The following is a 15,221-nucleotide window of genomic DNA, read 5'->3' as shown; positions in this document are numbered from 1 at the left end:
AGAGAAACGTAAAGCACCATGAAAATTGTGAAAAGCCTAGACTATTATAGAGCATTTTGTTCAGATTTATGGGAACAAAATAAAGGCAAAATCAAGTGGCATGTTGAACCCTGTGGTAATGATCCTCTGAGCTACAATTCTCTCCTGCAATCCAGGCCTCTCGGATGAAGGTGGACCCAGGTCCGAAGGAGCACCAAAGGCCAAATCAAAACCCCGGAAACGGTTAGAAGAAAACCAAGGAGGTCCCAAGCCAGGGACAGTGAGATCAACTAGCAGTGACAGGTAAAGAGGGGGAGCATCCCCCAGCAGCCCCTGCTCAGGGTGGTAGCCCTGTGAGTCATAGCACCACCCAGGAGGCTCTTTCTGCCGACGGATGATGCTGGGGGTTGGCCCTGATGACCAACCACAGCAGAGGGTCAGCGTCAGGTCCTCTGAGGAGCAGAGCCTACCAGGGAGGGGCTCGGACAAATAGGCAACCTCACTAACAGTCAAACAAATGCTCATTAAAATATATTGAGACTTTTTTGTTGTTGTTGCTCACTAAATTGACAGAGGTTTTTAAAAACAAAAAGGTTCAGTAAGAGTGCAGGGAAATAGATACTCTCCAACACTTCTCAGGGGAACATGAACAGGTACAGCCTTTCTAGATGGCCATTCAGTATCACATACCAATGAATATTTGTGCCATAGATCCTTTAAGCAACATTATCTGTGCTCCTGTAACAGGGCCCATGTCCAAAGCTTCACTGATTCATTTAACACACATTCTTGGAATGCCTGACATTGAGTTGGGCATCGGGCATATGGAGATGACTAAGACTCTGTTCTTGCCTTCAGTGGGCTAGCAGGCCAGTGGGGAAGCCCAACAAGGAACCAATTAGAGCATTCCAGGGTGACATGTGATGCAAATGAACTCAGTAAGAACAAGAGGTGCCAGCTACCTCACACCTGGGACAAGGCTGTCTCAAACACCAGGGAAGGCTGAGCCAAGTCTCATCAACCTGGCTCAGGGAGGAGAAGCATGCAGTCATGCTCTAAATTCAACAAATATTTATGAACTTCATGTTCTAATGTGGAGAGCAGACAATAAACCTGCAAACAAATAAGCAAATTTGATCATTTCAAATAATGATAAATACCATATAAGAAGTTGAAAGGAAGTGACCAAGGTGGGGTGAAGCCTGTATAAGGTCTACTTTGAGAGAGGGGTCAAGGAAGATTCTTTGAGCTGAGCCTTGAATGAATGGCAAGGACCTGGGGAAAAGCACCTCTGACAGAGAGAACAGCAGGGCAAGGGCTAGCCTGTGAGGAGACAGAAGAGCAGAACAGCTTGAGTGTAGAGGGCGTGGAGATGTGTCAAGACATGGACAGAGGCTGAATCCGATGCGCTTCTGAGGGACAATGAGTACTTGTTGAATGGATTAACTCCCTGAGAATTGGAAACCAATTTTGGTCAAATTGATCATGCAGCTATCAAGAAAATCCTGAGGAGTTGGAGAAAATAGAGGGGGTGAGAGATAGGTCAGTACAGCCAAGTCCTGGAACCTTCGCTGCAGGTAGGAATTTAAGGGAGCCAATACAGGTAGGAATTTAAGGGAGCCAATAGAGGGTTTTTAGGCAGAGAGCGGCATTATCTGGATTCATACTTTAGAAAGGTAAATATTGTTGTGTGTCTTCAAATCCATTCCAACTCATAGCAACGCCATATGACAGAACTGCCCCATAGGGTTTCCTTAAGCTATAATCTTTATGGAAGCAGATTGCCAGGTTTTTCCTCCCACAGAGCCAGCCGCTCGTGGGTTTAAATAGCCAACCTTTTGGCTAGCAGCAGAGCACTTAATCATTGTGCCACCAGGGCTCCCTGAAAGGTAAATAGCGCCTCACAAACACCTGCTGTTTGTCACACACCGAACTTTCAGAACCCCACAAGCTAGGGGTGTCTGCCTGCAAAGCCTGAACCGTGTGTGGGGCCTCGTGCATCTCCCCACCTCCCCTCATAACCAAGGGCAAAGGGGCAGGCTTATGAGGTCAGGTGAGCAGAACATTGCCAGACAGAATAGGCCCAGTTCAATGCTGCTCCTATGGATCCTTTTTACAGTGACTTTTCTCTTCCAGGATCACATCGGGCTCCTTGGAAAGTCCTTCTACTTCCGAAGCCACTCCCGAGGGGCGTTACCACTCCACAAGCTCCGACCCAGACCCTGTGGCTGACAGAGAGGGCAGCCCCGTCTCAGGGAGCCTCTTTCAGCTCACAGCTTCCTCGGATGAAGACATTATTGACTTGAAGTAAAGAGAGTGTGCATCTTGTTTGCCATCTGTAGTTTTCTTATGGAGGTTTGTACTCTTTCAACAGCTCTAACATCATTTCTCAACGAAATGCAGCTTTTAGCCTGTCAGTGATATATTGGACCAAATCTTCTGCAGACTCGGCCAGTTTGGGTCACTCTCCAATGTCTGGTGCCATCTTTCTTGACCTTCGTTTCTTTCAGTTCAGGAATCATCAGTCCCCTTGTAATAAAGGTGGTAGATTTCACTGAGGTTTTAGATTGAAACTTTGAATAAATAAAAAATGTTCATTCTTATTTACTGCAACCTTCTCTTATATTTTATATACTTACATGGAAAAATATTTTTCATTAGTTTTGATTTGTGTCACATAATGTGTTCCTTTTATAAGGAAAAGTCATTACTTTTTAAATTTATGATAAATAACAGTTTTCTTTCTGTACCTTTGGCCCCTGTTGCTGTCTCAGCTCACTGTGATTGGAACCAGCAGTGTTCCTGCCTATCGACTCTTGAGAAAAGCTGAATGGGTAGACCTTAGAAATCCTTCCTTCTTCCTCCTACTGTCTCACAAAAAATGAGAAGGACTAGGACATTTTCAAGAGTTGTAAGATTATTTGGTTTGATTTTATTGCTATTCTGAAATCATAACCAGGGAACAGTTACTCCTTGTGATCAAAATTATTCTTCTCAAATTCCCTCCTTTTGTTTGGGTCAGCCTTACTCTTTGACATGATCCAAATGACTTCCCTTCCTCTTGTCATTTTATCTGCTCCCTTCTCAAAGTGAGAAGAAGAAAAAAAAAGAAATGTGTATGGGGCCAAGTACAAATGAAAGAGTGAAACGTCAGCTCCTAGCCAGGGAGATCAAAAGAGGGAAAACCTAGCCTCACTGACACTGCTTGCAAAAATTTTCATTTGTGTGAAGAATTTTCCTTTGGCTTTAGTCTGTCTGATCCCATTTTACTCTCTCGTCTCACCAATATTACACCTCAAAAGAAACTTTAAATCATGTATCCTCTGTTAAAGCAGCTCTGAAGAGTTCTTCTGTAGGACTTCATTGTAAGTGTGGAGAACGGTGTTTGACAGAACCTTGATCTAATTAATATATTTTATAGAAGTTTAGATCCCACCCACTTGTGGGTCTTGCACACTGTGGGGAGAGTTCTTGGTTCCTGTTTTTGGCAGAAAGAAGAAGGCAAGAGCAGTAAAGATAATGCTTTTTAGATATACTGAGATGGAGCTGTTTATAACCAAATACATTTTCTCATAATCTTTGCGGCATTCAGCATTTCCATTTCTTCTGTGTGTTTTGTTATGCCCTTTTATACATAGGGGAAACACACAAAATCAACTACATACAGTTCTCAGCTCCACCAACAGTTTCATGAATTAGGTTTTATTATTCCTGTTTTTCAAATGAGGAAACTGAGGCTCAGAAATGGGCAGTGATTTGAAACTACAACTTCTCTGACCTCAGAGCCCATGCTCTCTCCCCCGTCCACCACGCATAGCCATGCTGAGTCACATGTGTGTTGGATCTGGCTGGCGTTTTTTTCATGTTAAGCTAGTTTGTAAGCTTTATGAGCTTGTATCTGTGTTTTTTCTGTCATCTTTTTTTCCTGAGGTTTCTTGCTTCTCAGCCTGGAGTAGAAAAACCAAGGGTTTTTTAGAGCTTTCTTCCAAGGGGATCAGCAGCATTAGAGCCACCCCACGATTTGACAAGTCACAGATCTGAGAAGTAAATGAGGAGAGGGCAGAAGGCAGACCCTACTAATCGGACTGATGGTGCTTTCCTTATAAAAAGGGGGCAGGAGGCTGTTTTGGCAGCAAAATCTGCTTACAGAGGCCAAGAACTGAACACTGCGCACTCAAGAAGGAGCCCCCCACCCAGAGGGTAGGAGCAGATTTGCAGGGGTCCATGGCTCAGGGGGCTGGCTGACGCTACCTGGGCTCACCGGAGCACACGGTCTACATAAGCATCTCCACATACCGTACTGGCTGAGTTATAAAATAAACTATGCTTAACAGCAGCTTTTTGTCCGTGGAGTTGGAGGCATTCATCCACTGTGCAAATACCCAATGTCTACTGTCCAGAGGAAACTACATCCAGTGGAGGAGGGAGAGCAGTGAACAGGTGACTGCAGAACAGTGATAAGTGCTGTGATAAGAATTTATAACTCAAGCACAAGATCCTGTGGAAGCTCAGAAGGGGGTTGCCTAAGTCTTTGAAAATAGCCTTGTGGTCAAAATTGAAAAATGTTGGTTGGATGACAGTTCCATCAGGTGACTGCAATCCATCAACTATTGTAGCCAATTGTAGTCATAGGAGCTAGCATTTGAGTGCTTCCTATGTGCTTGGTGTTTTATATACATTATCCCTACTCACATCTCTCCTGAAAAATAGATACTATCCTCCTCACCTGTAGATGAGAAAACAGGGGCCAGAGAGGGATTAAAAGCCAAGCCTCTTACTCCCACAGCCCCGATTCTTTCCAGGATTACACCAGTATTCCACAGCAACTGCCTGCACCCAGAGTGGTGGGTGTGGATTGATGCTGGCACGAATGATGAGATCCTACAGAACCCTGACCTAATCATCTCCACCTCCAGTAGTGATTTGGATGCAAACATGGAGAGGCTGGCTATTAAAGTCTGCGGGGTACTGAAAGTTGGGAGGTAGTAAAATGGATATTCAAGAATCAAGATTACCTGTGAAGTGAGTGGAATTTAACAGGCAACGTGGAGCTCACCATTTAAGCCTGTATCACACAAATGCGGCACGGGGTCCCCACCTAACGGATCCAAACATCTGCAAGCCTTAGTCCTCGTCGCTTTAGCAGCCGTCAGCAATCGGAGAGACCCCCTAGTCGCGGCTAGACCGGGGTGGGCTTCGCCACGGGAGGTCACGACCTCGTCCTGGGCAAACTGGCAGGAATGTCGGGTCAGTCTCGGCAAGCTAGGCGAAAATAGGCGGCACAGGACGGTCCGTTTGGAGACCTTCCGCCCTGTGGCTCTCAGGGGTCAGGGCTCGGACAGGCGCCTAGGCCCCAGCGCAGCGGTTAACACAACCAAAACTGCTGACCCAACCAAGGAGGACTGTAGCAGCCGCCGGAATCCGGGCGGGGGTGTCCTGGGCCGGGGGCCCACCTGCCCCGCCTTCGCCCAGCCCCTAGCCCCATTAGTTGAAGCTTGATTGAGAGGCGGCTCCAGGCCAGGTGCAATCCCCGCCCCCCCACCCTAATTGGCCGGCTCAGCTCTGAGGCAAATTCCTGACGCCGACTCCGGACTCGCGCCACAATCCTATTGGATGGTTGTGCAAACTCCGCCCCGCCTGTTCATTGGGTAGCTCTGTTCTAGGGGCGGGCCCAGTTGGCATCGCCAACCTATTCTGTGCTTCCATTGGTCTGCTTTGATTTAAGGGCGGTCCCTAGCGCAGACACTAGCCCCTCCTTGCGTTCCCATTGGCCGCTCTTCCATTCGCGGAAGTTTCCAACCCCGCCCCAGGGCTGCCCCTCACTGCCCATTGGCCGTCTCTATTGCGAGAGGCGGGTGCCGGCCGCACTCGCGGGACCTGTGGCAGTTCAGGCGCCTGAGCGGACCGAACAAGCGTTAGCCGCTGACATGACGCCTGCGGACCAGGAGGAAAGGCAGTCACTCCTGCGGCCGCCCGGCGGCAGGTGAGCGGGCAGCTGAGCCCGTGGTCGAGGGCGCGGCCTCGCTCCCTGCCCTTCTCATGCTCCGCCCCGCGCCGCTCACGGCCCTGTCCCCGCAGCGTCCCCCGCGGCCGCCGCCTCTTCCTCGCCGCCTTTGCAGCTGCCCTGGGCCCGCTCAGCTTCGGCTTCGCGCTCGGCTACAGCTCGCCGGCCATCCCGAGCCTGCGGCGCGATGCCTCCCGGGCCCTGCGCCTCGGCGACGACGCCGCCTCCTGGTTCGGGGTGAGACCTGGGTCTGGGATCACAGCCCTCTCACCGCCTCGGGCGGGCACTGGGACCCTCCGCCTCATCCGACCTGGCTCCTTTGCCCGGGGCTGCCCCCTCCCGGACCTCCAGCCCGGGAGCCAGCTTCTTCCCAGTGCGGACGCCGGGGGGTGGAGGGCGAGGTTGGGTATCGGCCCCTGGCGCTCCCTCCTCAGCCCGCGGTCCGCCTGCCTCCCAGGCCATCGTGACCCTGGGCGCCGCGGCGGGGGGCGTGCTGGGCGGCTGGCTGGTGGATCGCGCCGGACGCAAGCTGAGCCTCATGCTCTGCACCCTGCCCTTCGTGGCTGGCTTTGCCGTCATCACTGCGGCCCAGGATGTGTGGATGCTGCTCGGGGGCCGCCTCCTCACCGGCTTGGCCTGCGGCATTGCCTCGCTAGTGGCCCCGGTGAGTGTCCACCTGCCTCGCGGCCTGAGGCCGAGACAAAGGAGTGGGACAAACCGCTCCCCAGACCTGGGGCGTGGCTCTCCCTGGCTGTGGCCCACAGGAGCTGTAAAGCCTCCTGTGTGCCAACCACCAGGCGTCTTACCCTCACCACAGACCCTGGTAGGAGCCAACTGTTGTTAGTCCCATTTTAGAGGTGAAACTGAGCCTCAGAAATGTGAAACCCTTCTCCCAGGCAAGGTCTACAACTAATCAATGGTGAAGCTATTACTTGAATCCAGGATTGCCCAACCTACCTGTGCCTGCCTCCCTTGTCCTTTACACACATGATGGCATTAACCACCCCCCTCCCCAGTCATTCACACCACAGGCAGCAGGAAAATCCTGTTCTATCTTCTGAACCATTAAAGACATGGATTTGGGTTTGTCTAGGGGAGACTAAGGGCTGCTAGGATCCACTACTCCCCTTCCCCTGTTCACAAACTAGCCCCTCAGCTGCCCTCTCAGCCTCTCCTGACCCAGCACTGCAAAGTCAGACTTTTGAGCTACACACACCTGGGTCCAAATCCCAGCTCTGCCAGCTACCTGGGCAGGGTGCCTCCCTGAGCCTCAGTTTCCTCCTTTGTAAAATGGGGATAAAGGAAGAATTACCTCATGAGGTGGTTATGAGGATTCAGTGGAACTTTGCACATACTGCTTGTGGGAGTACTTGGACCCTAGCAGCTGGGATCACTGGGTAACCCATGAATTACTGCTGGTGTGGGCTTGGAGGACGAGCCACCTAACGCCCCAACCTGGTTAAGACTAAACAGTGGCTATTCTTTTTGATCAGCGCTTTGCTTCTCCAACTCATTTCACCTGCATTTGCTGGGCAGCAGCTGGGATGGATTTCTCAATTTTGTTTTGTTTTTTTTTTTTTTTTTCAGGCAAAAACACATCTGCTTAGTCATGGGCCTAAAAAAAAAACTAAACCCGCTGCCATCAAGTAGATTTCAACTCATAGCAACCCTATAAGAGTAGAACTGCTCCTTTCCAAGGAACGCCTGGTGGATTCAAACTGCCGGCATCTTGGTTAGCAGCCATAGCTCTTAACCACTACACCACTAGAGTTTCCCTTGGGCCTAAGGTGTGAGGAATAACCTAGAAGTGTGGTCAAGGCCCTGGTGGCCCCTGAGCCCAGAGAGTACTGACAGCCACTGGTAGAGATAAGGCTGGGAAGTTCCTGATTTTTTGCTCCAACCAAACCCAAACCCAACCCAGTGCCATGGAGTCGATTCCCACTCATAGCGACCCTGTAGGACAGAGTAGAACTGCATCATAGAGTTTCCAAGGAGCACCTGGCAGATTCAAACTTCTTTGAAGTTTGCTAAACCCTTTGGTTAGCAGCCTAGCACTTAACCGCTACGCCACCAGGGTTTCCCTTCACTCCAACAGCACCACTTAAAGTATGGTTCATGGGCCAGTAGCCTAAAGAGTTATATAATGCAGAATCTTAGCACCCCACCCCCCAGACCTACTGAATCAGAACTGACATTTCAACAAGGGGATTCATACACATTAAAGTCTGAGAAGCACTGTGCCCTCTCCTCTACCCTCACACACAACAGCAACCAAGTACATAACCTTAATCCCCTTAAACACCAGATACAGATACAGATACAGGGGCACAGAACATAGGAAAGGCACTACTGACCTGGGATAATGTGATTAGGGGCTTGTAGGGCCTGTAGTCACCCCAAATAGGGATCGTCGCAGCTCTGGACAGCTGAGGCTTTTCAACTTTGAGAACCTCTTGGACATCAAGTAAACCATCATCTCAATTGCCAACAGGTGTACATCGCTGAAATTGCTTACCCAGCAGTCCGGGGGCTGCTGGGCTCCTGTGTGCAGCTGATGGTCGTCACAGGCATCCTCCTAGCCTACATGGCAGGTATAGTTTTCACGGCATCTCTTTTGAGCCCTGTAAATGGCCAAGCGGTCATTTTACAGATATAGGAACTGAGGTTCAGAGAGGTCAAGGGACCCCAAGGTTACACAGCCAGTACCCAAGGCATACTGGCTCCCTGGCATCTTGGGGTACCTGGGGTCTTATTACTGAGTTCCAGGGAGATCTGGAGAAGGTGACAGCCTTGTCTCCGAAGGGCTTCAAAGGGCAGAAGCTGACTTGGAGGGTGTGGCAGTGGCTGACTGGTTAGATCAGGACTTTACTGAGGATTCTAGGTGTGCGCAGGGCACTCCAGAAAGCTTCAGCACCGGAGCTTGAAAGGCCTTAGCGGGGCCACCCCAGGAATGTCAGTGCTGACTTCACAATGCCAGGCGATTTGGTGTAAAGAAGGCAGGTTCCAGGGACTCCAAGGGACAGAACTGGGGCCAGCTTCAGGAGGCAGATGTGATCTCACCAGAAATAAGGTAGAAAAATGGCAGGCTTTGGAGATGGCCCCTGCCATGCTTGCTATGTGACCTGAGCCAAGTCATATCGCCCTTAGGAGCCTGTTTCCCTGTCTCTAAATGGAGATAATCCCGCCTAACTGTTGGAGGATTAAATTAAGTGACACACAAAAGTGCTTTATGTAATTCTAGATAATTCTGAATTTGTACTGTTCTTCGTACATCTTCATACTAACAAAATCCCGCTTTATTTTTTTATTTTTTATTTTTTTCTTCGGATATACATTCAAGTGATTTGACACTTTGGAAGTACAAAAAACAAAAATCAGCTGCTGTCAAGTTGATTGTGACTGCTGGTGACCCCATGTGCGTCAGAGTAGAACTGTGCTCCAAAGGGTTTTTAATTGCTAATTTTTTTTTGGAAGATCACCAGGCTTTTCTTCTCAGGCATCTCTGGGTGGCCTTGTACCAGCAACCTTTAGATTGGCAACTGAATGCATTTACCATTTGTGTCACCCAGGGGCTCCCAAGAAGTACAAATGGGAGAGTATTCAGTGAAAAGTCTCTCCCTACCTCTGTCCCCCTCCTCTCTAGAGAAGCCGGAGATGCCCAGCAACATTCCAGGGAGAGTCTGCGCCTTATATATAAGGAATACGCTTATTAATTCTCTCATTCCCTACCTTTATACACGTGGTGCCATATCAACACATAGGAAACCCATTGTCATCAAGATGATTCCGACTCAGCGACCCTATAGGGAACACTCATTTGTTTGATGATTACGTAAATATTTCACTGAATGGATATAGCATAATCTACATACCCACCATCATCTCTACAGCTGATAAATTGGCCCATGATGTCTTAAGTTTATTAATAATATTGTTATCAACAGCAACAATAACATCGGTAACAAAAAGGAAGGCAACCATGCCGAGACAGTGAGCTCCCCATCCTTTGAGCTGAGTCCCTGGGGTTGTGAGGTGCAGGCACTCCCTGAGAGTGGTCCAGACTGGTTCTGATGGCCGCACCCCCCGCCCCCACCACCACCAGGCAGCATCCTGGAGTGGCGCTGGCTGGCGGTGCTGGGCTGTGCGGCCCCCTCTCTCATGTTGCTACTCATGTGCTGCGTGCCTGAGACCCCACGGTTCCTGCTGACTCAGCACAAGCGCCAGGAAGCCATGGCCGCCCTGCGCTTCCTGTGGGGCTCTGAACAGGGCTGGGAAGAGCCCCCCCTCGGGGATGAACACCAGGTGAGGGTCTGGGAGCTGGGGGGCACGGGTGACATATTACCCCTTTGTAGCTGGGGGAGGCAGCATAGCCTGTTCCCAAGCTCTCACACACTTTGGGGGAAGGGAACCCATCCCTCCACCCTCAGTGAGGACAGGGAAGACCCAGTGTAGTCCTGTTTACCAGTAGGCAGAGCAGCTGGAGTCCCACTCAGCTGGGCCTAGCTTCAGAGGTCACCAGCAAAGCTTTGATCCTGACTGTCCCAGGAAGAGGGGTCGGTTCAGAAGAAAATCCAGGTGTTGAATTGAGGACCTGGATTTAATTGGGGAACTGTGGGGCGGCTGGGGGGGTGGTGGCACGTGGGTCATAGGGCAAGGAAACGATTAAGAGTCTAGGTTTTGGAGTCAGACCTGAGTTTGAACCTGCATCTCTGCCACTTAACTACTGTGTGACCGTCCCGTCTTTAACCCTTAGTTACTTCATCTGCAAAATGGGAGTCATATAGCATGTGCTGTGTAGGTGGTAGTAAGGATTCAGTGAGAAGGACTATGGGAGGAATTGAGCACAGGGTCACGCCCAAGGCAAGGACTGGATGCCCTAGAGGCTGGAGGGTTGGAATGCGTGGAATTTTGCTATTTGCCCCCCCAAAATTCAGGAAAAGACGTGAGCAGGTAAAGATCTCCTCACCTTACAAGTAGGGAGGCTAAAGTGATGCAGGGACTTGTCTGTGGACCTGAGTCCACAGATGGAGCCTGGGTGAGAAGCCACACTGAGGCTTAACCCCCACCACGACCTCAAGGACGGGAGCCCAAAGCCCAGGGATGCCCATGAGAGGACAGAGAAGCCACTGATGACCTGGTTTCTGTCTGAGCAGGGCTTCCACCTGACTCAGCTGAGGCGGCCTGGCGTCTACAAGCCCTTCATCATCGGCATTTCACTGATGGCCTTCCAGCAGCTGTCGGGGATCAACGCCGTTATGTTCTATGCAGAGACCATCTTTGAGGAGGCCAAATTCAAGGTAAAGCAGCCTCTGCTCATCAGCATACCACATGGGTGGGGCTTCCTCCTCAAAGCTGGGGCTTCCTAGGGTGGGCTTCCTAGGGTGGCCCTCCTGGCCTCTTTGGCTGACCCACCAGACTGCCTTGGCCCTTGTCTTCCCTCAGGACAGCAGCCTGGCCTCAGTCATCGTGGGCGCTATCCAGGTACTGTTCACTGCTGCAGCAGCGCTCATCATGGACAGAGCTGGACGGAGGCTGCTCCTGGCTGTGTCAGGTGAGAACCCAGCCCTGTGCACGTATTGGTACCTCCGTGCCAGGCTTCCACCACAGCCGGAGGGCCTTTGGCAAGGCCACCACATTACAGGATAGAGAAGGACGGCCAAGTGTCCAACAGAGCAAGCGTCGTGGACTCACAAGGCTGGGATTTTAGCAGCAGCTGTGTTCACCAAGCACTTGCTCCAGACCAGCCTGGGCTGACAGTGTTACTGCATTAATGTGCTTAACCTTCATGATGGACCCACAAGATGGGCCCTTTCACAGCCCCCATTTTACAGTTGGTAAACTGAGGATCAGGACGTGAGGTGAAGCTTGTGGTCTTTTTAGGCAAGTAACTTCACCTCTCTCAGCCTCAGCTGCCCCCTTTGTGAAAAGGGCATCACAGCAGCACTTCCCTCAGTGTGGCTATGAGGATCAGGAAATGATCTGTGTGAGACCCTGGCACACTGCTTCGGCCCACGGAGCACTGGTTCATGCTGGCCGCTAAGAAGATTACCATTGCAGGTGGCGGTTAAAACGCTACTGCTGTTGCCGTTATTACTCCCTCTTCCTTGGCCTGGCCAGGGAGCTACGTGTCCTGGAACTTCTTGGAGTTTGCTAAGGTTTGAGATTCAGGGCGGGGACGGGGTACTGCTCAGTCAGGGGCCCCAAGGCCAAAGTGCTAGAATATCAAGCTTGCAGGGCCCTGCCACCCTAGCTGTGCTAGGCACGCCCCTGTCAGACATCCAGGCCACATGGCTGTGGCCATGAAGCGCCCCGGAATTCCAGCCCAGTGCCTCACTCAGGCCTGCAGGCCATTTCCCCAGAGAGGGTCAGGCAGGTGGATTGTGCAGAGGGGAAGCAGCATTTCCCAGTGCACTGCCCAGCCCACACCCTCCCTCCTGCAGGTGTGATCATGGTGTTCAGCACTAGCGCCTTTGGTGCCTACTTCAAGCTGACCCAGGGTGGCCCCAACAACTCCTCACACATGGACCTCTTCACGCCCATCTCCATGGAGCCTGTCGATGCCAGTGCAGGGCTGGCCTGGTTGGCTGTGGGAAGCATGTGCTTTTTCATCGCTGGTGAGAAGGGGTCCACAGGGAGACTGGGGGAGTGCCACTGTCCCCCACCAGCTCCCACACCCCATCACCACTGGATTCTTACAGCTCCCGTGAGTCCGGTCTTACCTGCCCTCAGGGTTTATAGCTCTGACCAGGTGCTGGACACTAAGCCCTTCCGTGTTCATTTCACTTAATCCCCACAACAACCCTATGATCAGGCCCATCATTGTCCCGTGTTATAGGTAAAAGCCTGTTGCACAAGGAGTGAGTGACTAGACCCAGGCTTCATAGCAGGAAGACACAGAGCTGGTGGGACCAGACTGGAACCTAGGGCCCTTGGAAACCCAGACTTCTGCCCTGTGAGCCCTCAGCTGGGGTGTCTTGGGCCAAAACTGTGGGCTCCGCAGCCCCTGTGGGTTCTAATGCCTATCTTGCTCCCTTAGGCTTCGCTCTGGGCTGGGGGCCCATCCCTTGGCTGCTTATGTCAGAGATCTTCCCTCTGGATGTTAAGGGTGTGGCCACCGGTGTCTGCGTCCTCACCAACTGGCTCATGGCCTTTCTGGTGACAAAAGAATTTAGCAACCTCATGGTGAGTCCAGGTCCCAGTGGCCTCTCCCCCCATTCAGTTAGCCAAGAACCACTTTTTAGAATGGCTCTCATTGCAAAAGACTCAGAGTCACTGGCCTTCAGTGCAGGCCCATGCCTGGGAGTCCTGCAGTCTTGGTCAGGGGTGAGGTGGAGACAGATGGGCCAGGGTAGACAAGGAACCCAGGCTGCGACCACCCTCTTGAGAGTCTTCAGACCATGGTGGTAGAGGACAGTATGGTTGGCCTGCCATTAATGGAGGCTGGGCACACAGACTAGGCAAAGCCTGTGCTGGGAAGAGCTTGGGGCATTGGAGTCAACAGGCCTGCTCAGTCCTTTCTCTCTGTGTGGCCTTGGGCATGCTGCTTACCTTCTTTGAAGCAGTTTCCTTGGCTGAAAATGGTGGAGGTTACAGTACTTTCCTCCTAGGGTTGATGGGAGCATCAATTCAGTTCAATATTTTGCTGCCTTCCTACAGATAAGACTGACATAGACATGCTCCAGCCCCTGGGGCATCCCAGCCAATGGGGAATGGTTATGAAGTGGATAATGAAGACATTTGTTCAGTCATTCATTGCCCCCAGGTCTCCTGGCACATACCATGTCCACACCCTGTTCAGGGCACCAGAGTCAGCAATGAACAAGATGGACAGGGTCCCCTGTACGATGAGGGCCAGGAAGGCAATAGTCAAGTGGTAGGGAGTGAATTGCTGGGAGGCTGGGTGGAGGCACCAGAATGCAGGCTTGGTGAAAAGCCTGGACACAGGGCCTGGGACCCCCTCAGGCAGGGCTTCCTGCAGGAGCACATCAAGAAGACCAGGGCTGAGGCCTGCGAAGAGAAGGACGACAAAGGGGGGAGGAAAAGAAGCCAAGGAGGAGATGGCAAAGGACCCAACCTTGACCCAGGAGTGTATAGCGTCCTGAGAAGGGCCTCATGAGGTCATAAGGCCCCAGATGAAGACATGCTTTGGTTTTGGCACGTGGATGCCACTGGGGATGGGCTGCAGTTGGGGGGTTAGGCTCATTCCTCCCTCCATGCCTGTGGGCCCTGAGTGTCTGTGCTCCTGGCACCATGCTCATTCTGCCCATCTGGATCTGCTGATAGCTCATCCATCCCCACCAGCACCATAATGAGAGACCCCAGGGCAGAGACCCCAGAGGGTGGGTGGGACCAAAGCTGAGTATAGAGGGTAAGTCTGTGCACCTGGAGTCAGACACAGGCTAGAGCTCAGCTCTGTCATTTAACAGCTCTCTGACCATGGAGGCAGTCACTTCATTACTGTGACCCTTGGTTTCTGCACAGAACATCCATACCTTGGGCATAGTTGACCCAGGCTGCCAGACTGCTGCCCCTGACCTCCCTCCATTGCCCCTGGGCTCAGTAGAGACAGATAAGGCGCAGCCATGGGCTGGGCAGGCTGAGTCCCGGCACTGGTTGTCCATACATGGCCATTCTCCTCTCTGCAGGAGGTCCTCAGGCCCTATGGCGCCTTCTGGCTCAGCTCTACCTTCTGCATCTTCAGCGTCCTCTTCACTGTGTTCTGTGTCCCCGAAACCAAAGGGAAGACTTTGGAACAAATCACAGCCCATTTTGAGGGACGGTGACAGCTCCTTGTTTGTGGCCGACCCTCCTAGCTGGGCTAGCTTTGGGCTTTGGAGGGGACGAAGCCAGCCCCAAACCCCAGGAGGCTCCAGGGGAGCTGGGACCCAGGACCACAGCCCCTTGGAGCCTTGGCCTCTGGGGTCCCTCCTTCCTGTGCAGCTTCCTGTAGCCCAGTGACCGGGAGTATGAGGTGCCAGTCTCCTGGTCCAGTTCCTGCAGTTTATCTTCGGACTTGGGAGCAGGGAGCAGCTCAGAGGGTGTTTGCAGTCCTGTGGTCAGCCTTCCACCATCTCCTTCACAACACTGAAGCAGCAGAAAAGGAGGTGGACTCATGGTTCCTCATTTCTGGCTGGAGATGCTTTTGGCGGCTGGGTGCTGGGCACACACTTTTTGCTCTCACGTGGTTGGATTATCAGGAAGGAACTTTGTTTGCCAAATAAAGATTTGACTCAGAAAA

The 15,221-nt window shown here is 51.8% G+C and overlaps 2 protein-coding genes and 1 long non-coding RNA gene across 11 annotated transcripts in view; 2 read left to right on the top strand and 1 right to left on the bottom strand.

Moving 5' to 3' along the window:
* GARNL3 (GTPase activating Rap/RanGAP domain like 3) overlaps positions 1-3,676 on the top strand; it is a 149,304-nt gene extending 145,628 nt beyond the window's left edge. Inside the window, exons 27-28 of the mRNA XM_003407721.4 lie at positions 156-282; positions 2,116-3,676. Of these exons, the coding sequence (XP_003407769.2) occupies positions 156-282; positions 2,116-2,290 (302 nt within the window). The 3' untranslated portion in view covers positions 2,291-3,676. The remainder of the gene's footprint in view (positions 1-155; positions 283-2,115) is intronic.
* LOC135232436 (uncharacterized) overlaps positions 1-5,494 on the bottom strand; it is a 34,146-nt gene extending 28,652 nt beyond the window's left edge. For all 7 annotated transcript variants that reach the window (XR_010323015.1, XR_010323012.1, XR_010323017.1 and 4 more), the window contains exon 1: positions 4,995-5,494. This is a non-coding gene — a long non-coding RNA (uncharacterized LOC135232436). The remainder of the gene's footprint in view (positions 1-4,994) is intronic.
* A 337-nt stretch (positions 5,495-5,831) lies between these two features.
* On the top strand, positions 5,832-15,221 carry SLC2A8 (solute carrier family 2 member 8). Of its 3 annotated transcripts, XM_003407720.4 has the most exons (10): positions 5,833-5,962; positions 6,058-6,220; positions 6,441-6,647; positions 8,475-8,574; positions 10,086-10,285; positions 11,137-11,280; positions 11,426-11,534; positions 12,424-12,597; positions 13,020-13,165; positions 14,629-15,221. In XM_003407720.4, the coding sequence occupies exons 1-10, from the start codon at positions 5,907-5,909 to the stop codon at positions 14,764-14,766; spliced, it is 1,437 nt and encodes a 478-aa protein (XP_003407768.2). In that variant the 5' UTR covers positions 5,833-5,906; the 3' UTR covers positions 14,767-15,221. The 3 variants fall into 3 exon arrangements, with proteins under 3 accessions (XP_010585920.2, XP_003407768.2, XP_064147477.1); XM_010587618.3 differs by lacking the exon at positions 13,020-13,165 and having other exon boundaries at positions 5,832-5,962; XM_064291407.1 differs by lacking the exons at positions 5,833-5,962; positions 6,058-6,220; positions 6,441-6,647 and adding an exon at positions 7,612-7,715.

Source organism: Loxodonta africana, chromosome 9, assembly GCF_030014295.1.
Source record: "Loxodonta africana isolate mLoxAfr1 chromosome 9, mLoxAfr1.hap2, whole genome shotgun sequence".
NCBI lineage: Eukaryota > Metazoa > Chordata > Mammalia > Proboscidea > Elephantidae > Loxodonta > Loxodonta africana.
The sequence above is the reverse complement of the archived record's forward strand: the minus strand, read 5'-3'. Positions and strand labels throughout refer to the sequence as shown.

What these genes read in the sequence shown, in the direction of transcription:
- SLC2A8 (XM_003407720.4), top strand. Translation starts at nt 5,907, where the DNA reads ATGACGCCTGCGGACCAGGAGGAAAGGCAGTCACTCCTGCGGCCGCCC. An exon ending in CATGTGCTTTTTCATCGCTG is followed by an intron (nt 12,598 to 13,019) that starts GTGAGAAGGGGT and finishes TTGCTCCCTTAG; the next exon opens with GCTTCGCTCTGGGCTGGGGG. An exon ending in AAGAATTTAGCAACCTCATG is followed by an intron (nt 13,166 to 14,628) that starts GTGAGTCCAGGT and finishes TCCTCTCTGCAG; the next exon opens with GAGGTCCTCAGGCCCTATGG.